The 27,943-nt window shown below is 44.7% G+C and overlaps 1 protein-coding gene across 1 annotated transcript; it reads left to right on the top strand.

Moving 5' to 3' along the window:
• The first annotated feature begins 15 nt into the window (after positions 1-15).
• Positions 16-27,918, top strand: DAD1 (defender against cell death 1). The gene is made up of 3 exons (XM_086923638.1): positions 16-304; positions 7,055-7,228; positions 27,783-27,918. Exons 1-2 carry the CDS (start codon positions 94-96, stop codon positions 7,183-7,185), a joined length of 342 nt encoding a protein of 113 aa, XP_086779764.1. The 5' UTR covers positions 16-93; the 3' UTR covers positions 7,186-7,228; positions 27,783-27,918.
• The last annotated feature ends 25 nt before the right edge of the window (positions 27,919-27,943 follow it).

Below are 27,943 nucleotides of genomic sequence, written 5' to 3'. Positions count from 1 at the left end.
TTTGAGCGTCAAATCGTCGCCTCCCCCTGCTGATGTCTACTGGTGTGCTGTACCCGTGTACCTGTGAGTGCCCCAGCGAAGTTACGATCAGACATGTCGACCTCCGTGCTGTCAGTGGTGTCCCGCTTCCTGGATGAGTATCTGAGCACCACCTCGCAGCGGCTGAAGCTGCTGGATGCTTTCCTGCTGTACATTCTGCTGACAGGGGGCATGCAATTTGTATACTGTTTGCTGGTGGGCACTTTCCCTTTCAACTCCTTCCTTTCTGGATTCAGCTCCTGCGTGGGTTCCTTTATTCTGGGTGGTAAGTATTAACCCTTTCCAATCATACATCTGGCATATTATTCAAGGCTATATCCAGTCATCCTAGCAAAACCATCTGTCACGAACATGTCGGAAAGCCTAGGTCACTACTACTAGCATGTTGAATGATGTCGTAGCTTTCTGGAGCACTTTGAACCACCTAGCTATCTAGAACAATGGTGCATTACCCTCCAAAAGCCAGTTAGTCAATTCACTTCTGTTTCGTCGGGTTGACCCGAAACAACTGTCACCAGGCATTGCAATGTAGCCAGGCCCACGCGAATAATCCTGCAGTGGAGGAACCAAAGCATTACAGGAATACATTAATAGTGCTGGAAAAGAAAGGATAATTAATGGGCATGCTATGTGGCGTATTATCCCATAGACATTATATCACAGAACTTCGGGGCAGATTTATGTTAACTGGTGCATCCCCAGGGATGCGCCAGTTAAGATGCGCCACAGCTCCGCCACCTATGGTGCGCCGCATTTATAATGCGGCGCACCATGGTGCAAAAATGGCACAGATGCGTGACGCATCTGTGCCGGAAATGTGGCGCATTGCTGGAGTTGCGTCGCAAGCGCAATGCAGCTCCAGCAAGGCTCGGGGGTACACCATGTGCACAATGCTGCGTCAAGACCTACGCCTGCTTCAAGCAGGCGCAGGGTTTTGAAGCAGCATTGCCCTCAAAGTGAATGAGTGAAATGTCATAGATTTCACTCAACCACTTTCAGGAGGCGTTCCTGCGCAGGAACGCCTCCCCCTGCGCAGGAACGCCTCCTTATGGCGCAGTGCTTTACAACGTAACGCATCTCCTAGATGCGTCACATTGTAAATAGGGCGCATTGTTTGCGCCGCAGTTGCGTCAAATAAAGTGACGCAATTGAGGCGCAACGGCTTCATAAATCTGCCCCATAGTCTTTGTTGTTATTGAAGAGCTCTTTTTACATTTTAGTACACCTAGCGCTATTCATAACTTGTTGATTTCTTAAAGAAAAAACGATACCGATTGAAAACAATCTTATGTAAACATTTTTCACCAACACTTGATCGTTTCAATTTGCATTGAAGCACATGAATGTCAATTTATTAACAGTATCGTTTTACCTCCCAGAGAAAAACAGATTATGTAGGATATAAATAATGTACATAGCAGAAAACAAGCCTAATCATACAAACGTCTTTTTAATAAAAGCGACTTGTTTGAGCGTCCAATCGTCGCATCCCCCATTTTGTTGATACATTCCAGTTATATTTCGAAACTTGCTTTCAGTTGCAGTTTAACTTCTGTTCACACTACATGGACTCCGGGAACAAGTCTTTCTATTAAGAATGTGTCCTGCAGAACAGTACAATACATTTCCTGTCTGTTATGAATGGGTCTCAGCAAGCACATATGAAGTTAAGACTTAAGATCTTGAAAAGAGATACAACATGTTTAGTATTCTTATAAAGTCCCTAATTCCCTCTTGAAATGATTTACAGCGGGTGAAATGTGTGTCAAGTGCTGCAAGTTCATGAGGTAATTGAAAAGGCCCTAGCTGTAGCAGTAAATATTTCCATTATAACCATTCCATAGAACCAAGTACCTTGGGCTAGCTCCCACTTTAAACCACTTTCTTTCTGCGGGGCTCAAAGCCAACTCTAATTATTCTGCAACACTAATACGCTAAACCAGTACACAGAGGCTATGGCCAATGTTCAACCCACCAGCCGCATATAAAGCCTGCATCCCTTTGTCTTTTTTAACCATATATACTATAATATCCACATGTAAACTTAACATATTCACCATGATGTCTCTTGAACAACCATTTGCAACACTCTACCTCCTTTGTTCTGTGACAGAACACGTGGAATGCACTTCTTTTTCATCATTCCACTTTAATTTGCCATACATTTTTTCAGGGAGTTATGAGCCTTTGGCACATTCCTGCCATATTTCAGTCTGCTAGCTCCTTCATCATCTGCCAATGAAGCCACATTCATCTGAGGTACACAAAATTATCAAGATCTATACAATGGGTACTCGCAAACATTTTCCAGAGAGAAACAAAGTACTGTCTGTGGCATGCCACTGAACTCGGCAAGACAGAGGTCCTCATCCTCGGACCAACCCCCTCAGCCTGGGACAACTCGTGGTGGCCGGCCACACTGGGAACAGCTCCGACACCGACGGACCACGCACGCAACCTAGGATTCGTCCTCGACTCCTCCCTCTCCATGTCGAAACAGGTCAACGCCGTCTCCTCCTCCTGCTACAACACCCTCCGCATGCTCTGAAGGATCTACAAGTGGCTCCCAACCGAAACAAGAAGAACAGTGACACAGACCCTCGTCAGCAGACGGCTATACTACGGCAACGCACTCTTTGAAGGAATCCCAGCCAAACACCTGCGCCGACTACAACACATCCAAAACGCCTCAGCCCGACTGATCCTCAACGTGCCTCGCCACAGCCACATCACCCCCCACCTGAGAGACCTACACTGGCTCCCGGTCGACAAGAGGATCACCTTCAAGCTCCTCACCCACGCACACAAAGCCCTCCACAATGCTGGACCAGCCTTCCTGAACTGCAGACTCGGCTTCCACACCCCACCCGCCAACTCCGCTCCGCAAGCCTCGCCCTCTCCACTGTCCCCCGCATCCAACGAAAGACCTCCGACGGCAGATCCTTCTCCTACCTTGCCGCCAAAACCTGGAACAGCCTCCCGACCGACCTACGGCAGACCTAGGATCTACTCACTTCAGAAGACTCCTCAAGACCTGGCTCTTCGAGCAGTAGAGGCGCCCCCCTCACCCCCCCCCCCCCCCCCGGTTAAGTAGCGCTCTTTACAAGTTCCTTGATTGATTGATGCCAAAGGGCCGCACCTATGCCAGCAAGGCGAGAGTCTGGTAATGATTGGTGGCAATAGGGGGACGTGAAGCAGATGCATGGTGTGGATAAGAAACCGAGCCTCGTGACTTCTGTCTGCCACCAATGTTCTATTCTCATGCACCAAGAATTAAAGTCAGAGCATTAACTTTTAATGTAAAATGGCTGAATTGCAAATATGATATCAGAAAATCTTTATTTTTTCCTGTTTCATAGCTTTCTGAATCTTTCAGATCTGTTGAGTGAACAGTAGCCAAGAGCTGCTACTCACCAGGAGACCGCAATTAAGGTCGCCATTGCATGACATACGCTTGTGCCTATACTCGTACTGCAGCGTACCTTATTAAGATAGGGTATTGTGAACCATGCGTGTGACGTAGAACGCAAAAGCATTCAGTGATTGCTGCTTTGATGCCCAATATTTGAGTGAACCATGCGTGTGACGTAGAACGCAAAAGCATTCAGTGATTGCTGCTTTGATGCCCAATATTTGAGTGAATGTGCACCCATGGGTCTGTGATCTTAACAAGACACGCTGCAAACGAGTATAGGCACCAGCATATGCCATACCAAGCGATCTGCCATTTACCTCATAGTCCATTAAACTAAAGTTATCTTAACGTCGGATTCCTGTTCATCTGTGGATTCAATATGAATATCATACCACTACTTAGCTTTGCAAGTGAGTTTCCGTGTTTACCTCCTCACCTCGGGAAGCCAATCCGGTATCCTAAAGAAGCATCAGTGATTTTTTATGATCCCATCCACTTACCTTTACAGATTCAAAAGGGTGGTCCGGATGAAGGTGGATACAATTTATAATCTCCACTGAAACGTGCGTTGACCTGATTGCTGTGCAATCCCACCCAGCAACACAATCGCGGATATTCTATGAAGTATTCTCTGTGATTCCGAACAATGTATGCCATTTTTGGTTGGGTAGTTTATGTATGTGATGTTTGTTTGTTAGTGTGGTGCTGTGTGATAGGTCAGGATGGTTGTGTTGTTGATTCAGGGGATATACCATATGTTCCAATATATATGCATTTTTCAAAAACTATGATAAAGTATTAAAACAAATGTGACATGTATGTCCAAACTGAATAACTGTACATTTGTACTTCAAAATGCTTTGTGGTTTCATGAATGTTTTAAACTTTTGTACAATCGGAGAAATACCCAAAAAAGTTATTTATAAAAAATATTAAGTATAAACTAAATAATATAATAAAATGATAACATTCACACAATTAGCTATTTGATCTGTATGTTTAAACCCTCCCCTGCTGGTGACGCAACCGCTCCGTCATCAGCCGCGGTCGCGCTGTGCTGATGACGGAGCGGTTCCGTCACAGCCCGCTCGGCACGCCTGTGCGGCGCGGATTCCGCACCTGCGCTGAGCGTTCCATTGAGCGGGCGGTGCCGTGACTGAACCGCTCCGTCATGAGCACAGCACGACCGCGGCTGGTGACGGAGCGGTTCCGTCACCAGCATGGGCGCGCCGCGCGGCCCCCCGCCCACTTAGCGCTCCGGCGGAATAGCCGCCGCAGCGAAGTGGTTGACAGTGCGTAGACCATAGAGCATTTGCAAGCCTACAGAGAAAGTATATAGGTCATGTAGGAGATTTTTTTCATAATTTTGTGGTTTGTTCCCCTTTGCTCCCAGAACTACAAATTAAACTCAGGGGGTACCTCTCTTAATTCGAACCAAGGTATCTCTGTAGTCAGAAGGTTTTACTTTTCTTTAGTCCCACGGTTCAGTTAATTTATCTCCTGTACCTACTTAGGGAGAGAAAAGACCAGAGGAGAAGCTAATACAGCGCCATATTCTGTGTTGAAACCGATAAGGGCAGCCCAATAAGCCCTTGAGGGCTTGGTTGAATTTAAACAAAATACCATACGGGCCTACAAGGGTATTCCATATTGCTGTTCGTGTTGGTATTATGAAATGAATGCCACAGATCCGTGCTCAGTGTTCTGAATTTTGAATTCTTTCTTAAAAAAACTAACTTACAATTTCATTTAAAACCACTAATTTAGACGATTTGGAAAATCTGAAATTACTAAGTAGCTTTTCAAATAGAAAAAATTCTGGAAAAATTTAAACTACATGGTCTTGTGTTGTTGCTAAGCATTGTCCAGAAGATGGTCTTCCATATTAATGATTTAAGAGACCGAAACAGTGACGTCCATCCACCCTTTGCTTCTGCATAATCAAGCCATTCTTTGTCAACGTGCATGTAATTTATTCATCTACAGATTGGTTTCCTGATTATTTACTTCATTGCAAGAGTGGATAAACACTGCCTGTGACCTGTCAATGGACTATAATACTTTGGATTGCTATAAACGGCTGTATTTGTATACTCCTGGGTTTTCTGCCATGTCTCATTTTGTTGCTCAATATCAACAGATTAATTTTCTGTGCGATTTAATATTGATGAATTTTCAGCAACAACTTCGTCAGTAAGATATAGAATGATCCCCTTGGTGGATCTTTTGTTATTTTGTTTCATGTTCTGTGTTGGGCCAGTCTACAAGGCCATGCACCCGTCTGACCTATCAACTAGATTCAAGTCCCTTTCGCTCCAGCAGACTCTACTGTAGCTCCCAGTTGAGTAGCCATGCTCCAGTCCCCAGTGAAGCTTACCAGTAGCCAACTTGCCAGCCCATTCTAAGGGACACCAGCACCTCTACGTACATAGCTGGTAACAGGCTGCTGCCTCACCCCATGCAGCCGAGAGGGGTCGGGCCACACACATACTTCGCCATCTACAGCCCAGTACATAAGTTCTTCCCGTATGGGCCTAGTGTTTCAACAGTCTACCCAGTCAGTTCCGTAGATCATTAAAGGAGGCCGAAGGCAGTAGGCCTCATGTCATCTACTGCATTGAGGAGTTCTGGCAGTCAGCATCTGCCGGACCAGACATTGCCACCAAATGTGCCATCCAGCATACTTGCTTGGGTTAGATACTACATGTTCGATGACATATAACGTTGAAACCATGCCATAATTCAGGCATATAGGTGAAGATCTTTCACTATCAGGCCATCTTAGCAGCTGTCCAGACCACACCACGTGGTATCAACCTTTGGGCAAGATTTTCATTATTTTATTTCTGCTCCTCTCATATCTATGTTTCCATTCTCCACTATTCTGGCCTCTCCTATTTCCAATATGTTTCCACATGGATTTGAGTCAACTTTTACTCCCTTTCCCTTAGGTATATTATAATGGCCTCTGTGTGTCACTGTCACTTAATTCTTTTATCACAGCTTTAAGTGTTCTCCATCGTGAATACAGCAGCTAATGCTTCCTGAAAGGGCAAAGCGAGAGTACAACTCTTAAATACAGCATTGATTGTAGACAGCTGACAGTTATCTTGAAAGTCCTTTGCTCTTTTCACTGACTTTCCCTATGATGCTAACTTTCTTTGTGTTTTATCTAGTCTGTTCAGATTATTGTATTCCTCTATGTCTAAAGCGCATAAATCTTTTGCCCCAGCTCTTGGATTCCATGTGCTGGCACTGTGGAATGTTCTTAGATACCTTGCTTAAAATATAGGTGAATATTATTGTATATTTAAATTTTATTAAAAACTGGGGTTACACTGCTTCTGATAGCTTATAATTTTAGAAACCGAGGGACCTCAGTCACAGGGAGATGAAGAAATGTATCTACGGCCATGCAGTGTACTTCCAGAGAAGAAGCTGGGAGTAAAATAGTCATCCCTTGTTTCCAGGGTATATTAAGCACTGATATATTAAGCACTGGACTATATATTTTACCATGCCAGTTCTGTAGATCAGCAGATATTTCCATTTTACCTAGGATGTATTTTGATGCTTCTTTTTTTCTTTATCCACTTACAGTGTGCCTCCGAATTCAAATCAACCCCCAGAACAAGGCTGATTTCCAGGGCATCTCACCCGAGCGTGCCTTCGCAGACTTCCTCTTTGCCAACACCATTCTGCATTTGGTTGTTATCAACTTTGTTGGATGATCCTTCAGTGCCCCAGGCAGCAGCAATTGAAGAATAACAAATGGTATGAAGACAGTTACTGAGTGATTTAGGGATCCTTTTTGTGAGACATCACCTTTTCTCCTGTGGCGTATGTTCTTGCATGTGCTGCTATGTCAGCCAGGAGCAATAAAGCAAGTGGGAATGTCGCTGACAATGTGAGTTTGTTCTTCCACTAATACTAGCTTATTACAAGTAATGCCCAATCCATGTAGTCTGCTCACTCTTCCTTCTTTTACACCAGACATTACCTCAATCCTCTCTCCTGCTGTCAAATCCTCGCTGTCTGTTCCATACCTCGTTTTGTTTAGCTTACTAACACTTTTGCCACATCATTCTCGAAATAAATTCTAAAATTGGAAACCTTTTTTTGTAAAGAACTTCCTCTAGGTTTTCTCTCCTGACCCCCTTTGTCTTAAGACTTTCATTCAGCTGGATATTGTTCATTCTTTAGACTGTTTTATACTATAGCTGTTAATTTATTTGTTGTTAGATGGAGGCAGCTTACTTAGACAAAGAAATAGGGCAGCGTTCCGAGTGATATATGGCAGGAGTGGGGAGAAAAAGGAGTGAAATTAAACCCCCAAAAAGCTCAAGTGCCTCCTACAGTCTTTTACGTTTCACTTATTCTCTGTTGTAGTTAATCAGCCGTTGTCTTTTTAGCTTCACTGACCCTGTGCCCTCCAATATACTCCGAGGTTAGCTGATCTCAGTGGCGTAACAAAACTTAAGGGGGCCCCCCCTGCAAGCTACATGGAGAGGCCCCCCCTCCCATCCTCCGTGCCAGTCTAGAGCTCTCAGGCCAGTGACCCGCCATACTGCGGGGAATGCGGGGCTATTGTTACACCACTGTAACTAATCCAGCCGTTATAAGTAACACTGGATGGTGGAGTCAAAGGTTGGGCTTAGTCTGCCAGCAGACTATCATAGGTGGTGGTTCATTCATTACAGGGTTCCTGCCATCAGTACGCCGGGGAAGTTTGCCCAATTCTAGGTGGGTTTCCTGATGCAGACTCCTGTCATGATGTACAACATCGGGCCCACTCATAGTTCAGTTTTGACAAAAGTGCATCCACTACTCCTTTTCATTTCCGTTTTAAAACATTAGACAATGCGACAATGCAGTATTTCAAAAGCAGATGTAACTACAAAGACCAAATTTTGATAATACATTTTTATTAGTAGACAATAGCAATCTTAAGAGGCATTGCATAGCTTCATACACACTGTGACCCCAATTCCATCACAGTCTCTCTCTCAGTGAGTCAGTCTCTCTCGCTCAGTCAGTCAGTCTATCTCTCTCTCTCTCTGTCATTCAGTCTCCCAGTCAGTCTGTCAGTCAGTCAGTCTGCCAGTCTCTCTCTCTCTCTCTCTGTCAGTCAGTCTCTCTCTCTCTCTCTCTGTCAGTTTCTCAGCCAGTCAGTCTCTCAGTCATTCAGTCTTCAGTCTCCAGTCTCTGAGTCAGTCAGTCTCTACTCTCTCTCCACTCTCTCTCTCTCTCAACTCTGTCAACTCTATCTCTACTCTCTCCACTTTCTCTCCACTTTCTCTCCACTGTCTCTCCACTGTCTCCCTCCACTCTCTATTCTCTCTCTCCACTGTCTCCCTCCACTCTCTCTCCACTCTCTATTCACTCTCTCTCCCTCCACTCTCTCTCTCCACTGTCTCTCTCTACTCTCTCCACACTCTCTCCACTCTCTCCCTCCACTCTCTCCCTCCACTCTCTCGCCACTCTCTCTCTCCACTGTCTCTTTCTCTACTCTCTCTCTTTCCACTCTCTCCCTCACCACTCTCTCCACTCTCTCTCCACTGTCTCCCTACACTCTCTCTGTCCACTCTCTCTCCGCTGTCTCTCTCTCCACTGTCTCTCTCCACCCTCTTTCTCTACTCTCTCTCTCTCCACTCTCTCTCTCCACTCTCTCTCAACTCTCTCTCTCACTCCACTCTCTCTCCCACTCTCTCTCACAAAGTACTGTGCGTTGCCATGGGCGTACGCAGAGATATTTCCGAGGGGCGGAAGGGGGCAAATTTTTAAATTCATCACCATCCCCCTTGCACCCTTCTCCCCTCTGCCTTGCACCCTTCTCCCCCTCCGCCTTAAACCCTTTTCTACCTTGCACCATTCTCCCCTCTGCCTTGCACCATTCTCCCCTCTGCCTTGCACCATTCTCCCCTCTGCCATGCACCCTTCTCCCCTCTGCCTTGTACCCTTCTCCCCTCTCCTTGCACCCTTCTCCCCTCTGCCTTGCACCCTTCTCCCCTCTACCTTGCACCCTTCTCCCATCTGCCTTGCACCCTTCTCCCATCTGCCTTGCACCCTTCTCCCCTCCCCCTTGCACTCTTCTCCCATCTGCCTTGCACCCTTCTCCCATCTGCCTTGCACCCTTCTCCTCTCTACCTTGCACCCTCCTCTCCTCTGCCTTGCACCCTTCTCCCCTCCACCTTGTGCCCTGCTCCCCTCTGCCTTGCACCCTGCTCCCCTCTGCCTTGCACCCTGCTCCCCTCTGCCTTGCATCCTGCTCCCCTCTGCCTTGCACCCTGCTCCCCTTCTCCCCTCCGCCTTGCACCCTTCTCCCCTCCGCTTTGCACTCTTCTCCTCTCTGCCTTACACCCTTCTCCCCTCTGCCTTGCACCCATCTTCTCTCTACCTTGCACCCATCTCCCCTCTGCCTTGCACCGTTTTCCCCTCTGCCTTGCACCGTTTTCCCCTCTGCCTTGCACCGTTCTCCCCTCTGCCTTGCACCCTTCTCCACTCTGTCTTGCACCCTTCTCCACTCTGTCTTGCACCCTTCTCCACTCTGTCTTGCACCCTTCTCCACTCTGTCTTGCACCCTTCTCCCCTCCCCCTTGCACCCTTCTCCCCTCCGCTTTGCACCCTTCTCTCTGTCTTGCACCCTTCTGCCCTCTGCCTTGCACCCATCTAACCTCTACCTGGCACCCATCTCCCCTCTGCCTTGCACCCTTCTACCCTCTGCCTTGCACCCTTCTCCCCTCCGCCTTTTACCCTTCTCCCCTCTGCCTTGCACCCTTATCCCCTCTGCCTTGCACCCTTATCCCCTCTGCCTTGCACCCTTCTCCCCTCTTCCTTGCACCCTTCTCCCCTCTGCCTTGCACCCTTCTCCCCTCTGCCTTGCACCCTTCTCCTCTCTACCTTGCACCCTTTTCCCCTTTGCCTTGCACCCATCTCCTGTCCGCCGTGCACCCTTCTTCCCTCCGCCTCGCACCCTTCTCCCCTCCGCCTTGCACCCTTCTCCCCTCCGCCTTGCACCCTTCTCCCCTCGCTTTGCACCCTTCTCCCCTCCGCCTTGCACCCTTCTCCCCTCCCCATTGCACCCTTCTCACAAGACCTAGAACCCATCTCCTCTCTGCCTTGCACCCTTCTCTGCCCCCCCCCCTACGAACCCCCCTGCGGACGCCCACATGGCGCGTTCTAACAAGAGTGCTTACCTGAGGGCACCATTTTGCTGCCTCATCCCTTCTCATATGAGCTTTGCCCTTGAGAATGCTGACAGTCTGGCTCTGAGGGCCCCCACTCCCAAAGGGTATACCGACTCACGACATACTCCACCTTTCTCAGAGTTTAAATTCAGAGAAACAATATACTGATGTTATAGAGGCAAATTCACTAAAGAATACAAACTTTCCACACCACCCTCACCAGACAGCTCGAAAATATCCAACCCAAAGATTTCCTATAGGAATCAAGCTATTGTTTAAAATACTTCACAGTGGAGAGCTGCAGCTAAAGGTGCGGTGTTACATGACAACCAAAGTTGTGAAATAGTACTACAATATTTGACAACATTGAGAAGATAGGATCTTGAAACCATTAATTCAAAACATAGTCTTGCAAGTGTGTGGGACAGCGTGTTACCCATCTGCCCATTCTTCCTTAGGAAATGGCAACCAGTTCATGAATAACATGCATATTTGCATCCATACTCTAGTCATGAGTGTGGTATGTGCATTCAAAACCTGCCCACCATCTCCATTTCTCCTCTCACAACTAGGTAGACCTGACCTCATGACTTGTTCTGCATCTTCATTGCTCTGTGCTGCCTCCTGCTCGGGGCCCCCACCCACCCATCCTCCTTCCGGGCCTTGCTAGCTCTGACTGAAGAGAAACATTGCAACTTGTTACTTTGTTTCTCTTCAGTCAAAGGGAGGGGCCGAGGGGCTCAGAGCAGGCTGCAGACAGCCTGCACCTGCTTTAGAGGGAGAGAGGCTCGCTTCAGCGCAAGCCTCTCTCACAGCTCTCTGAAGTGCTGAGGGGCCCGGGGCCCCCTTCATTTACTGAAGAGAGTGGGGCCCCCCCGCACTGCGGGGGTTGCGGGGGTGTTTGTTACGCCCCTGGCTGATTTCAATTAAGCCCAGGATACCCGTAGGGTTACAGTGCGCTCTATAAATGCTGGTTACAATTACAATATGTCAACTACTTTGGTTGTGATATCGGTTCACTGTAATACATCGTTAATTCTTTAATATCCATGCAGGAGCATCTCAATGACCTTTGTAAGTCTGTACACTTTGTTTTTAAGGGGACCTAATTGATTTTTTTCCCCAAGTCTATGGATCTTGTCAGTTTGCAGTACATTGTATTGTTTTGGATAGAAAGAGATAGCAGTTTCGCTAGGGACACAAAAGGGTTGATTGTTCTGCCTAGAGCTGTAATGCATTCTGGTTCCCAGTTATTAGTAGAGGTTAGAAATTGAGATTACATCACTAGTGCTCTGTGTTTGATCCTTTGGCTGCTTATGGAGGTCCGATTCCTTTTTAAAACAGGGTGCCTGTCTTATACACAGTGGTGTTGCACCCAGGGAACAGCAAAGGACCACATTGTGCCCCCACAGGATTGATTAAATCGTGAGATAAGGTAGGGAAATACATTTTAACAAAGGCATTTAAAACCATTTGCTTCATTTTCTGATTTCGCATTTTGAAACGTCTAGTCTAAATAGTTTATTATGTAGGTAATTAAAACCATTACAATGTTCCATAACATAAAATATATTACATATTGCCTTCACGGACTACCAAAAAAGATCAAATGTAAACGATTAATATCAAGTTTAAGTCACATTTAAAATTTTACAAATTCCCCTAGTGTTGCTACAATATTCTTTCTTCACTTTCTCAAAATGGGTTAAACATTTGATTATATAGCGAATTAATTGTGGGTCCTTTGAGTTCATACTCATTAATATTGCCGATCTGCAGGTACGAATGCATTTTTCATTAAACTTTCTCTTAAGCAAATCCTGGCGGCTGCGCCCTAGGCCTTGGCAGATGCATATCAGGTGCTTAAAATCCTGTACTGCTGCTCCACATAGATCGCAATCTTTTTGGCCTGGCGTCCTCCAGATCGGTTGATCGGCATTGGACGGCAATTTCCCCATGCGCAGCTCCATATACTTAGTTTTCAGATGCGGCGGGAATGTAAGGCCAGATATGCTGCTGGCTCAGACCTCGTGTATGCTTATAAGACCATCCATGCGTGTGCACGTCGGCTTAAGATTGCTTTATCTTCAATTAATGAGTAAGCTTTTGCCGCTTTTTTAATAATCATCTGAAAAGATGTCCATGGCAGCTTCCTTTGCCAGAGGGCGTCCATCTTAGTTATTTTCAGTGAGCAATTAAAGTACCTTGCATAGTATGATTTTGAACCATTTTGCAGAGCTTCCCAGAATACAGAGTTAATATCTAGATCCCGATTCAGCCATATTTTATACCAAAATTTGATTGTCTCATACCTTTTGTTTATTTCTTGTTGTTGTAATCCAAACTCAAGGCGTACTTGGGCTGGCAAGGCATCACATGGCAGATGGAATACTCTTTTGTAGACTCGTGTTTGTATCTCGTCTAATAATGGCGCACTTTTGCCGTGATGAACCACACTTCCATATGCAATAGTCGGTAGTAGTTTTGCTTTCATGACAGCAAGAAGTGAGACGAACGATGGGCCTTCTAGTTGTTTCAGAATACTGCAAAAAGCAAAAAGTAGAGCAGTTCGCTTCTTTTCAATTGTTTACTGCTGCGTAGCAAAAGAAAACCTTCAGTCCAAATATATACCCAAATATTTTTAGTTATCAACTACCTCCAACTTGGTGTTGTCAATTATAAATGTTGGATGTTTTGGTCGACAATTTGTTATAATCATGACCTTTTTGGTTTTTTAATATTTATTTTCATTAGGTTTGCTTTGGTGTAATCGGCTAACTCATAAATTGAGCGTTGCAATCCAACTCTCGTATGGCTTAGAAGTACAACATCGTCTGCATAGGACAAGTGTGTTAGTGGTAATGTACCCAACTGCTGTGGGTGAGAATTGACCCTGTCTAACCTTGGTGTTAAGTCAGCCATACAGCGCTCGTCTGCATGTATTAGCTCTAGAATTACCACAGTTATCCAAGTAACAGATGGAGCGATCAAAGGAACCATAACTGATTTAATGAGCCATTCGCAGTTTCACTGTACCGGCCGTGTACGTGCATGGCTTAATCTTTGAGACAAGCATATGCTACTGGCAAGATCAACCATTTTGAAACATATTCATGAAATAAAAAGACCCCCATGGTCAAACAGTATACGGATGCCTTCTATCCACTTTCCCAAGTCAAATAGGTTGTGTAGGAAATACAGTCTTGCACTCCGCTGACAAAACCCTTCATATACTCGCATTTTGTAGATGAAAGCTGTTCCTCATTTATTCATAGTATTTTATGTCCCAAAACGTGTCTTCGGAATGGGGTTTACCATGTGCTCAAAAACACAGGGTCACTGGAAACTTTCCTTTGTCAGAACAGTATAGTGCATTTGACACTCTGAAATTATGATATTGCTGCCAGATGGGGGCTCTGATTGTTTATTATTTTGGTAATTGGACTGATTAGGAACGGAAGCTAGTTGCTTCACAATGATTCCTCGTTGATGGAAAAATGGTTTAATTTGTGTGCAACACTGTTTTCCTCCCACCGGTGACAATATTCCTGGATATTAGGGTCAATCAGGTCTGAAGTGACTTGTGTGTTTCTCTACAGTTTGCCTTTCTGTTCCTTCTGGGTAGACACTAAAGAGAATTCAACGTTGCTTCAGTTTTCTCTGCAGGTGTGCACGTTACTGCTATTCTTTCTTAAACTGACTATATATAAATTACAATACCTGCTTGTATCCATTGCATACCATGATCTGCATTACTGTTAACTCAATATAGCATTTATGTACGCTGCCTGTAACCATGTTGCTCAAGGATCCACAAACATTTTTAGGTCTTGAATACCAGACCGCACATGCTGTCTGTTGCCGAAAATACCTTTTCTCAGTATACAGTGGACTTAGAGCCCACACATTGCTTACCATGATTGGTTTACAGAATCTCATTTGCTTACTTTGTGTTTGTTAGCTTGAGTGAGCTTTCCTTCCTCTTGTGTTTCTCCCTCCCCTGGAGCATGGATTCATTACATGTGTCCTTTCACTGCTTGCCTTCCGAAGCACTACTTTTTTCTTTTGGGCTGAGCACTTCATGCAAGTGCATATGTTTTCCAGCTGTCACCCTCCATGTACTTCTTCTCTACTCTGGCCACACTCCTTTTTGCTCTCTTTCATGCATATGCTTCTCCCCCACCCCCTCCATATTGCGTTCAGTCTTGTGTGCATCTCCCCCACATTACTTCCTCACCTGTGGGTTTCACCCCAGCAGCTCCACATTGCTCTCCCTTGTCTATTGCTTCTTCCTCCCAGCCACATTCTAGATATTGCTTTTTTACCCCCCGTCATGCTCCCCTTATCAGGCTTAAAAAAATGCTTTTGTGCTACATATAATTTTTTCATTTCCTGATCCCATTTTGCTATTAAAAAAAAAGTACTTGCCTCATTTTGTAGGCATGCGTAGTGTGTATACCTACAAAATGATATGGTATTTGCATCATAGTACCTGTTTGTGTAATTTATCCATGCTGCAGATCATTGTGGAATGTTGTAGAGCATGGCTAAAAATCATTGACAAAGTCATTAGATCCTAAAGGCGATACATGTAAGCTTTGCAAATGCTTTTTATTGGCCTTATCTAGTCCATGACCATAAAGCATTAATTCTCACTTCTGGGTAGACCCTACAGAGCCTCTAATTTGTTTGCCTATAGCCATGTACTCTTGTGGTCCTTGCCTCTGTCACTCCTGGGTAGTTCTTGAAGACCAGATAGTCCTGTGCACACTTGTGGGTTAGTCCTTGTGGACTGCAATTTTCTTAGATCATTTACCATGGCTCGGTTTATTTAATGCATGGGCTGCTGGTTGCTCACCTGTTGTTCCGGAGGATAGCTGTATGTATCCAGTGGATGCTACTGACTCCTCTTCTTGTCACTCCTGAGTGTATTCTCAATTTTTCGCAGCAATCGGTCAATGTAAAGAGCATTCCGTCATCCTTATTATTTTTTCACTTTTAATCAGTATCCTAATCTATTTTTGTCAATGAAAAAATAAAGTTGCTGCGCTTTTTTTTTCTCAATATTTACTTAGGTGAAAATTACTTGTTTCCTTTATTGTGTGCCTTCCGTATTAAGAAGACATGTACATGCAGCGGTACATTTTTATTATTGTTCTAAATCACGCTTTATGAAGTTTATTGAACTACTGTACAGCTTACACCCAAAAATAGGATAACGCTGCCAATGTTTGTGCTAATGTGAATGTCACCAGATTAAGAAAGCTGTAACCAGCCACACTCCTGAAAGACTACATAAAACATGATCATTTAATTAAAAAAAAATAGTTTTTGCATTTAATCAAAGCACGTTTTTCTGTTTTATAAATAAAGACAGACAGGGGGCATAATAGTTATCTGTTTGTAATTGGTCATAAAAATCTGTCAACTCTATAAATTAAAGCCTTATTTATAACTCTGTGGTGCTACAAAGCTGGACTGTGTGCTTTTTATGAAGGCTGCAAAAGTTTACAAGCAGAAACTTACTAAAACTTTTTTTCCAAGATTGCATTACTTGTACATCTCGAGCCATGCAAAATAATGAAACTTTTGCTAATAAAAAATTGGAGGTACACATGGGTAATTGGTTTGTAGTTTTCCTAGTGGTGTTCTATTGTATGCTGGAGTTCGAGATCTTTTGTTGATATTTTTTGTTCACAAACTATATATTTTGTATGCTTATATTGCATGCTACAATGCCCAGAAACCTCTGGCCTATTCCCCACTTTAGAGATTTGTAAATTAGATAATTAAAATTAGCCAAAGGTGGGAAGGCAGGAGTTGGAGGTAATTTAAGGACACAAAGGATTTATGTATGCCTTTTAAGGTCGAGCATTAGAGACCTCTTGTATATACCTTAGTATATACTTTAGTATATACTTATATGTGTATGTACTTTGTGGGCTCTGGAGATCAGCCCTAGGACTTGTTTGCTTCCGCTTAGGGCTTTTTTTTCCTGTTCAACTGCCTTTATTTAACTGTCTTGATAGAAAACGAACAGCAGATGTCAGTAAAATACCAGAATTACTTTCTGCTGAGGGACTTTCTTTTTTCTACTTTTATGTAGTGCGAACATTACCAAATGGTGCTAAAGATCTTTACAATAAGAACATAGACCATTACATAAGAACATAGATCATAAGGTTAACAGAAAGTTCAACATAAATAAGAATTGGAAGTTACATAAGGTACAGAGTTACAGCTGTTCTAAGAAGAAGGTGGTAGAATTAGAGGTAGTGAACAGGAGATCAACCGGTGAGGTCTATTAAGAGAATTTAGTTTTAAGGCAATGGTCGGAGGCTAAGCTAAGGATGCAGGAGTGCACATATCAACTGGAGAGGTTGGCTGAGATGTGGAGAGCTAAAATGTCTTTGAAAAAGAGAGCTGCCAACTCTGTTTTGAAGATTGTCAGTGAGGTGGTGGTGCATAGTTTCAGAGGTAATTAGTTCCATATTCTGGTTGCATTTCCTGAGAAAGATTGTGCCACGAGTCGTTCCTTTTTAGGTCTCGCCTGACCCAGCGCATGCACTGGACAGGCGAGACTTTTAGTAATGGCTTAAAAAAATGCTGCCATGGCTGGCCTAGCTCTTGCGTTCACGCGAGCAGCCGCCATCTGTCTTTCACGGGTCATTAAGCGTGTGGACGCTGCACCTGCTTTCACTTTTGCAGCCGCGTGCCCACTCGCTCTGCCTTGTCTGTGTCCATGTCTTTACTTTTGCTATAATCCCTGCACCGCTGCTTTACTTTTTAACATTAAAAGTAAAGCGCGGGTACCGCGATTATAGCAAAAGTAAAGGAATAGAAAACAACATCTATTTCTTTACTTTTGCTATAATCGAGGCACCCGAGCTTCACTTTTAATGTTAAAAAGTAAAGCATGGGGGCCACGATTATAGCAAAAGTCAAGAAATAGATGTTTTTTCCTATTACATGGATGTAAAGCGCTCTGATACCTCTCGCAGGGTCATGTTCGCGCTATAGAAAACACAAAATAAATGTGAAAGACCCGGATTGCGATACTCGCGTTCGCACAGATCCGTGCCAGACCGCGTTATACGTAGAGTCGCTGAACAGGACATATCCGTCCTGCTACGAGCCGCTAGACGACTCCTAGTACAATCCCTTCAATCCTCCGTACCCTGATCTCCAATCAGGTGCACTTTCCTACACCCAACGTAACTCGAGCGTTCCAGCCCTCAAGAGTCACAGCCGCTACACGGTGTGACGAAACACGTGTCAGCTACTTACTTTGTTTTTATTTGCTTGGATGTACTGATCATCACCTCGCTATTAAATATCTATAGCTATAGACAACAGACCCTTGAATCTTGATTTGAATTACTTGGATAAATTAAGGTTTTCACTTGAGAACCAATCAGATTGTCGTGTGCACGGGACTCTCTTTGAATTGTGGAATAGTAGACACGTCTCCTTACCTTAGCAGGGCTGGTTTTCCGTTGGGTTTGTTCCCCTGACCCGCATGCACCGGACTTAAGTCATCCACCAAGGCTTACACTCAAGGTACCCGCTGAGCGCCACTTCCTAAAACCTATCCAAACCCATTCTCCCCCTCTACAAATTTGAAAGGCTACCTTTGCCTTCACATCTACTGAGCTGGACTGTTTACTAGGAAAAGGAGCATTGGCATAGCCAATAGGTCTAGCTTTTGGGACCTTATAAGTATTTAGTTATGCAGCACAATATGTTTGGTGCAATTTGGGGAATTTGACCCACTTAATTAGGTAATCTTCTTATCACCAGGTATATATCCATAAAATAATTGGGGATGTTTGAGTTCTGCACTGTCCTTGTTATATATTTCAATTAACTTGAGGTCAAGGGAGCCACCGTTGTATAGTTGAGTAAGCCTTTGGTATATAAACCCCTTACATACACTTCCCATTCATTGCTGGCAATGTTATTAGCTTTGCCTCTGAGCTGAGAGCTCAGGTGGTTTATATACCTCCATAATTTAGCATTGTCCTTTTCCTTTAACAAGGCAAATACTGTGAGCCATTTTTGTTCCAATTCTTTCCTCTTGTGCTCGCCTACTTCCGTCCTGTAGGCGGCTCTCAGTGCACTTATGGAGGCCCCCTTTTCCAATGAGCCTATGTTTTTCCTTTTTCTAAGAGCCTTTTTTAGAGCACCTTTGCGTTGGCTCAAGCTCCTCCGCATCTGTGGGTTCTTTAAGAAAGGGGCCTTGTGGGAAGGTCTTTTTTTGCCTTGGTCTTTGCCCAGCTTCCGCCACAGGTCACCTGTTAATGCTTCTCGGTGCCCAATCGTCTCTTGGTTGGTCTCCCACGGTCCTCTAGCTTACCACGTTGCTGCCCACTCCTGCATTTTTCCTTCTAGTTTGATTGACCATTTTATTCTTTTAATGGCTCTGAAATGTTCCTCCCCTGTGGTTTCTACCATCATTTTCTGGAGGTCTGCTGATTCCTTTCCTAGTAGAATGTTGCACATAGAGGCCTGTGGTCGCTTTCTCCTCTGTCCTCGACCTGTAATTCTTATCTCGTTGATTAAAATATAGTCGATAGTAGATATATTTTGAAATGATGGCTTTGGGCACCACGAAAGTGAACGTAATTTCAACATGAGATGAGTTGATTTGAGTTTGACATTTTTGAGAAGAGAGAGCAGTGGGCCCGCCTTGTGCCCTTTGTTTTGTATACTGGAGTCACCTTCCAAACTTCTAAAATTAAAATCTCCTGCATCGATTACGTGATAATGTTCGTATTTGAGTATTATATCTTCCCGCATGTTGGTAAATGATTCAATGCTGGCAGCGGACATTGCTGGGTTGATGTAACAGTTTGCGAGCAGCAAGTTGAGCGGCCAGTGGCCTTCATTGAAACCAGCAATTGTTATTACTTGCAGGTCTAGGGAATTTATTCTTATTTCTGTGGTTCTGAGTTTATGCGCATGGCTTATGAAGATTGAAAAACCCCCTTAGGGACGTCCAAAGATGTTTTTTTTGTTGTTGCGTTTAGCCGATGTTCATGGTAACCCTCTGAGTGTTGATGTCATTGACCAGGTTTCTTGGCAGTATTTAATATCTCCTTTGGCGAGGTAATCCTGTACTTCATTGATCCACGCTTTTTTGTTTAACCCTACTATGTTCCACGATATAAGTGTTAGTTCTTGAGGGGAGTCGGGGTTTTGGCCTTTGTGTTGCTCTTCCCTCACCAACGTTGCCCTTCCTTCGTTAATGAGTACTTGATTTAGGCTAGGGTTGCTGGTGCTGATTGTCCCCGCTTGTGGCCTGTTTAGTTTGACATTCCCCTAATATGTGTACTTAACAGATGACCTAATGTATTGGACGGTGCCCAAAGTTTGGGAGCATCTGAAAGTGGGGCGGGAGTGAGGGAATACAATTAGTTATTGGCCAGGAAGGAAGTAAAGAGGCAGACTTTTTATTTATTTATGGATCTGGTGAAACTCTTTGCCAGCCACACCCCTAACCAGATAGCAATAACTCCACCTCTAATTGAAACTGCCACTGTGAACTACTGAGGTCTGGAATCCTCTCTTTGGAAAGTGGGTATCCGGTGTGGCTCCCCTGTATGACACACTGTAAAACCTTGACCGTGTTAAACTCTGATGCTTGTGTTATGCCACTGTTTTTTACACCAAACTAAAATGTGGTATGATCTTCCACCTAGAATACAGATGACTGTATTTGCTCTTGGATATCGTGGCTTGCACGGACCAATAATGAATTTAAGAAATTCTGCTCTAAACAATCCCATAATTTACTGTTTATTGCCTTTAACTATATTATTTGCCTATTTGCTTTTTTTAAGTAATCATATTCTTTTTATACAAATGTATCCCTGACTAGCCCACTCAAATTATGTTGTGTTTTTTTATGAGTTACCTAGACCTGAGTTCCAAGAACTACACCACCTATCAGTGAATGTCGAAGACTGATTAGGAGATTCTTGACATTCAGTAAGCTGTGTAGATGTATCCTCTGGCACCACAAGATTACAAAAAGTACTTGTCACAGGATTGGCCAGTATCTCTGTGCCTCAGGATCTGAATATCAGGCCTAACAGCGGTAGGACGGGCTTTGATGCAGTGTCTAGCACAAGTATTTCCAACAAGTTGCTCGTGAAATACCAGTAGCTCTCCAGCTACCTATGAGTAGCTCTCTTGTGTACAGCCTAACCTACTAATTTAGAAGCTTTCGGTAGGTTGAATTATTAAATATATACCAACATTTAAAAGAATGTATTCATGATGAAAATGTGTCTATTTATAAAACTCATAAATTGCTTTCGAAGAAAAATAGGTGAATTTTTCAAAATGGATTCAAAGATAATATTTTAATTTGTGAGATTTATTACTCATATTTTTAACTTGGTGCTAGGGAAATTGCCGCTATGACTTTTATGTATTACCCATGTAAAGTCATTTAAAATTGTCAGGTTTTTTTTTACTGGAACCCTACCAAATGTACTGATGCGATCACTGCTGACAATCTTGGATGTAGTGGTCAATATTACATCACTAATATTAGTAGCCTGGGATGATTTTCTTTAAACATAAGTAGCTCTTGTTACAGAAAAGGTTGAGAAACCATCTTTCTTTGATCTATATTTGATTATTACAAATAATCAGAAAAGGATGATACATAGAAACATCAAGAAACATAAATGCTCAATAAAATGATACATAAGACACAAAGGCATGATTAAAAACAGGACCGATTAAAACATGTTTAAAATAGCTCAATTCAATGAAACTCTAGGTGGATAGACAAATCTTATAATAATTTGACGAGTCCTGCCTATGAAGGACACTTTTTAGAAATGAGCCTACTTCAAAGCAGACTGCCGGATCAGATAACATACATAAACAAGCATTTACAATGCAATGGTTTTGCCTTTGTTAAAGTTAGAGCTATTGGCATTGCTCTTGACATTATTTTTATTTATGTTTTTTGGCATTGTCATTTACAATAGCAAATTCAACCACTCATCTAACCCATCTGAACACCCAGCCACTGATCCACCCGCTCATCTATCTACGCATGCGCTTGCCAATCTCTTCATTCACCCACCCAGCTGCCCACTTGTCCATTCCGGTACCCACTCATCTATCAAAGCAGGCGCCCGCCGACCTCATCATACATCCGCTCCCTCGTCCCTCCCTCCAGCTGCCCACCTACTCATCCATCCACTCATCCTTCCACCTATTCATCCATCCGCTCACACATCCTTCCTCCCACTCAGCTCCATAACACCACTTCACCTTACACCACTTCACCTTACACCACTTCACCTTACACCACTTCACCTTACACCACTTCACCTTACAACACTTCACCTTACAACACTTCACCTTACAACACTTCACCTTACAACACTTCACCTTACAACACTTCACTCCACTCCACCTTACACCACTCCACCTTACACCACTCCACCTTACACCACTCCACCTTACACCACTCCACCTTACAACACTCCACCTTACAACACTCCACCTTACAACACTCCACCTTACAACACTCCACCTTACAACACTCCACCTTACAACACTCCACCTTACAACACTCCACCTTACAACACTCCACCTTACAACACTCCACCTTACAGAAGGTACTCTGGTGTACAACATGGCTAAAACATATTGGCAAACCTAATGGCTCTTGCACATGCGAAAACTTCTGGCTTTGCCAATGCTTGTTTTAATGCACATCAACCGCTGGCCACACTACCACTGCTTGCCGTACCTGAAATCACCTGACCATGTACAGTCGGCACATGTACCACAGGCTGAACGCTGCATACTCTTTCTTGCACATTAATTACCGGGCCCGACAACACTGGACCTCGCAACAGATGGTGACTTTATTTCTATAGTACTGTTCGGTCCACAGAGAGCAGACAAATGCACGTGTGTGTGTGTCAGATGGCTGTTGATTTGTGTAATGTTAGAGAAAGGGTTTGGAGAGAACCAGGAGCCGGGGGAGTTGTGGAAACGCAACGTATGCAATACATACCATAATTCCCGATTTAGGCACGAGGCTATACAGTTTTTGGGCTAAGAATGCCTGTACTTCAACTTTCTCCCTCTTGTAAAACCCTTCACGTCAATGCAAGTCGATAAATCGGGCTTGGCTTGGCTGCCGGCTGCATTAAAGCCCTAAGGGGCCACGCCCTTTACTGCAGGCGCCCAATGTATGCGAAGCACTAGCACTAAAATTGTAGTAACACCTCTTTACACAAGCACACCGGTTTCTACAGCAGCCTCTGCAGAGCATATTCACTAATACCGGTCCTCCCCCGTTACCATGTAAACAAACGGTACTCATTCACGAGTACTTCCGCTCGGAGCCTGCTCTTGGAGGACACCGGCGGCATCCAGCCCTCCCTTGAACAAGCACCGCACTGTGTGCATTCCAGCATTCCTTCAGCCCGTTTACACCTCTTGGCTGGGCCGCAGGTGGCTTTCTCTGGTCGAGTAAATGGAGGCCCAGTTTGTTGTGTGTGCAGGTAAACGGCGCGAGGGTAAAAGATGTGCGCTATCACTGCTGCAAAGTACTCGACAGGAACTCGCACTTGTATGAGGAATACCCCCCACCCCCCCGAGAAGTTCTCTCAAGCGATAACAGGCTGTGTTAAATAAGTGTGAAAGAGGGAGGAAGGTGAACACTGACCTTTGAGCATTTCGATAACACGCATGTTTTTCTAGAGCACCCACTAACCCCTCCTCACCTTGATAATGGATCTCCTGGCTCGAGCCCGTGTTCAGCCGCCTGCCCTGCCTGCCCCTCCCTGGTGGTACCTTCAGCTTCTGCCCTCTCTTGGCTCCGCAGACGCTCGAATGCTTCCCCCGTGTCGGCTCCCTTTCATCAAAACCACACCCATGACACAACGAGACGTCCGTGGCAGTGACTGTAACTGAATTAGGCGCGGTGCTGGTTATTAGATTTTGACTGCACGCAGCAGCCCGGACCGGTGCGGGAAGCAGAAGGAGGCAGCGCTGCATGCGCCATGATTAAAGCGCCATCGCAAATTTGCCCGTGACAAACCCCCCGCCTTTGGAAGCAGGACGTGACGGCCCGGCGCCTCGTGAGACCGGAGCAGGAAGGCGGGTGCCCTCAATCCCGGACCAGATTCGGGGGCGTTGACGAGAAGAGGCTTTCGGCTGACGTAGCCAAAAGCCAAAAATTCTCGGGAACGCCCCCGAATCTGGTCCGAGATTGACGGACACAGCCTTCTCCCAATGGCTAGCCTCCATTTATGGAGCTAGCTAATGAGAGACTGGGGCGGATACCCGACCCCACACACAAATCATAAGGTTTTTTGGCGCATGCGCACGTACGTGCGCATCGCCAGTCAAAACCTAAAAACCAGCACCGCGTGAACCCCTGTTTGAGGCCTGACAGACCCATCACCCTCCTAGACGCACCGGGGGGCTCCCTCCAGCACCAGGCCAGCTCGCCACTGCTTGAAAAATGCTTTGTAGAGCGGAAAGTCTCTATTTACAACTGGGAGAGACGGTGGTTGAAAGGAGAAAAACAGACGTGCAGGAATCCTACACCAGAGTACCTGCTAGCTTCTTTGAAGTGCCGCCAATCTCCAATGAAGAGTATTCCGTCACTCTTGAGAAGTGCTGGTACTCTCCAATTCAAAGTATTCCGTCACTCTTGAGAAGTGCAGGTACTCTCCAATTCAAAGTATTCCGTCTCAATTCAAAGTATTCCGTCACTCTTGAGAAGTGCAGGTACTCTCCAATTCAAAGTATTCCGTCACTCTTGAGAAGTGCAGGTACTCTCCAATTCAAAGTGTACCTTCACTCTTGAGAAGTGCAGGTACTCTCCAAGAGTATTCCGTCACTCTTGAGAAGTGCGGGTACTCTCCAATGAAGAGTATTCTGTCACTCTTGAGAAGTGCAGGTACTCTCCAATTCAAAGTGTTCGTCACTCTTGAGAAGTGCTGGTACTCTCCAATTCAAAGTGTTCCGTCACTCTTGAGAAGTGCTGGTACTCTCCAAATCAAAGTGTTCCGTCACTCTTGAAGAGTGCAGGTACTATCCAATTCAAAGTGTTCCGTCACTCTTGAGAAGTGCAGGTACTCTCCAATTCAATTCCGTCACTCTTGAGAAGTGCTGGTACTCTCCAATTCAAAGTGTTCCGTCACTCTTGAGAAGTGCCGGTACTCAGTGCCCGTCCTTTAAAGCCCTGGGGATAGCCAAACCTGGTGAAATACCCTGGCTGGAACCTACGTCACGCTAGTCGACAAGTCTTTCATCACTAGAGATTGCATCTTTATTCAGGATGAAAAATCTTATATTAAAAGAAACACATGGGCTACCAGTGGGGAGAGAGGGGGGTTACTGGTGTAACATTCGAGTCACAAAGACGCCCCCTGGAGTAACGTAAAGATGGCGTCTAAGCAGTTTAGATGTACACCAGCCGTCGGGTCCACAAAGACGCCCTCTGGAGTAAAATAAAGGTACCATTTCGGAATCGAGATTTACACCAGCCGTTTTTCAACATTCTCACAAAGACATCCATGGGAGTAAAAAGTAAGGGTGATACATTAACATCTTAGATTTAAACCAGGTGCCCTACACCTTGTTTACAACACCACAGGAGTAAAGTAAGGCATGCTCGTTACGCGTCTTACTTTTTTACGCCAAGTTTTGTTTACTTTATCAAAGGCTTTGAGAGGAACGGATTTAGGGAGGCGCTAGCGTTGCTGGAGTCACACCAGCCTCTTTACACCATTGGGAAAAGGTTTTTCATTGGTGCGAGTGAGGCGGTGCCAGGGAGCTGCTGCAACTCGGGTTTACACCATCACAGGCACTTTACTGTACACATACAAATGGTACTCGTGCACTTTTACCGGGCTGGATGCGCGGCCCCGTGCTCCGACTCCTGAATCAGAAATGATGGAGCGCTCCGAGGCGACGACGAGAGCTCTGCAGCGCTTTCTATGAACAAGAAAAAATAAACCGAAATATGACAACTGTTGGAACAACATGAAAAGGTGCTTTTAAAGAACTGCGATCATTCAAACTATATGTACTAAAGAAACAAATGAATGCAGATAAAGGTCAAAATGACAAGCCACAAGGTGGGGAGAAACCTGGCTCTGGGTGTTTGACATCTCTGAGACAGATGCCAGCAGCCGGCTAACAAACTCGGAACAGTGAGCTGCTTGCGTGAGTTAGATCGGACTCCAAAGAGCGCTGCCGCCATCTTCAGGTATTATGTAGTATTGCACTAAACGATGACGCATGGGTCCTATTTTGAAAAGTTACTAATCTAGAAAATTTCACAAGCGCTGCGCCTAGCTTTGAGATTCCTTCGGAGCGCTTTAGACAAGGGGAACTAAAATACAGTTCAAGGAAGGAAGTGGCGGAATGACAGTTCCATAGGGTATGCCAGAAACCGTGTCAGGTGCTCCTCACTCCAGTTCCGTTGAAGACACAAAGTAAACAGAAACACACTAGCTACCCCCCTTGTCTTGGCTCTTACACAATTCTGTCCCGCTCTAGTCGAAGCCTCAGCCGTAACCTATATTTGAAAATATTTTCCTTGTTACGATGGTTCATGCAAACAGGCTTCCTTACAGTGTAATTGTAGAAGACATAAAGGCCTCCTTCAGAGACTGCCTCAGACTTCAACACTTCGTCAGCAACTGAGTCCGTGCACAATGAGTGCGGAAACATTACAGTTCACGAGAGCCTTTTCACTGTGGACCATAATCACAAACCGGAGACAGGAGACAGGAGCAGGAAGGCGGGTGCCCTCAATACCGGACCAGATTCGGGGGCGTTGACGAGAAGAGGCTTTCGGCTGACGTAGCCAAAAGCCAAAAATTCTCAGGAACGCCCCCGAATCTGGTCCGAGATTGACGGACACAGCCTTCTCCCAATGGCTAGCCTCCATTTATGGAGCTAGCCAATGAGAGAGTGGGGACGGTCCAGTCCTCACACACACACATCATTAAGTTTTTTCTAGCCATGCGTACTTCGTACGCATTGGCTAGTCAAAACCTAAAAATAAAGGCTGGCACTATATTTTTTATGTGCGTTATCTGATCCAGCAGTCTGCTTTGCAGTAGGCTTACCGGCCCAAACCTCGGATTCTAAGAATAGGTAGCAAACGGCAACGGCGAAACAGTGCATAATGACTACAGAATAAGATAAATGTTCTCAAGCGGTTTGGGGGGGAAATACCGTCACACAAAGAAGAGGGCATATGGGAAAGATGAAATTGACCAGCTGTTAAACGTAGGTAACTTCAAATGGATCCTATTTGAAATTTCTCAATCGGGGATCTTTCCCAGGGACACCTTTTAAGCGTCCAGTATGGCTCTGGCCCATCATTATTTCTAATAATCACATAGTCTCTCGGTGTGGTTTTGCCAAGGGCCTCCCTTTCCCGGTTTACCTTGGCACCAAAAACATTTTGCTCTCTCATTATAGCACGCACTCTTACTCGTCCTGAGAGGAGGAGTACTCTTCAGTCTTTTGCCAACTCTACCCAAGGAGTTGGCAAAGCACCTGACATGCACAAGCTTTAGGATTCTTCGAGCAGACCTGCAACTTAACTAATCCTCAATCACGTCTCGATTGAGGGATCTCTATTAGGGGATGTAAATTAGTTGCTAGATACCGCTAACATAGGAGCGGATCTGATTGCATCCTCCCCATAACCTAAGTTAAGCTCTTCATGCATAAAAAAGTTGGGGGTTCCCAGGGCCAGTCCAACCAACTTCCGGCAGAAACTATTCTAGAGACCCCTCTAACAGCTTTGATTGGTTTTATTCTTGTATTCAACAGTAGTTGACCTTAGTGTTACTTGTGTGTTTTGTGGGCCTGAGTGGTACAAAGTCTTGGGTTGTCTGAGATTTGAGTTGTATCTTTTCAGGTTTGCAGATGTGTTTTTGCTGACGTTGCATACTTGATTGTACCAGTGAGTTTCAGAATACAAATATCTGCATAACTTTTTATTGTGCCCAGGCACAAATAGGCTCAATCAATATTCTTGTACATGATCTTGTTTGTTTGTTAATTATTTTTCTGGTGTTAATTATTTATTACTTTTGTTTTATTTCTCCATTTTTAATATTTTACAGGTTTTCCCAGGAAGATAATCTGGCGCCTCCAGCTGACAGTGTCACCTCCACCTTATTGTGGCTGTTTTTTCAGTTCACTGTTTGAATAAAATAAGAACGTTTGTCTTTTCCAAATAATAAAAAGTGTTTTTTTACAGCTTTGTTTGGAATTATTTATCATT

The sequence above is a fragment of the Lissotriton vulgaris genome, chromosome 5 (assembly GCF_964263255.1).
Source record: "Lissotriton vulgaris chromosome 5, aLisVul1.2, whole genome shotgun sequence".
Classification (NCBI taxonomy): domain Eukaryota; kingdom Metazoa; phylum Chordata; class Amphibia; order Caudata; family Salamandridae; genus Lissotriton; species Lissotriton vulgaris.
This window is presented reverse-complemented; position numbering and strand designations above follow the sequence as displayed.

Excerpts from the sequence above, each read along its gene's own strand:
- DAD1 (XM_086923638.1), top strand. The coding sequence starts at position 94 with ATGTCGACCTCCGTGCTGTCAGTGGTGTCCCGCTTCCTGGATGAGTAT. Across the intron at positions 305-7,054 it reads GGGTTCCTTTATTCTGGGTG|TGTGCCTCCGAATTCAAATC; the intron begins GTAAGTATTAAC and ends ATCCACTTACAG.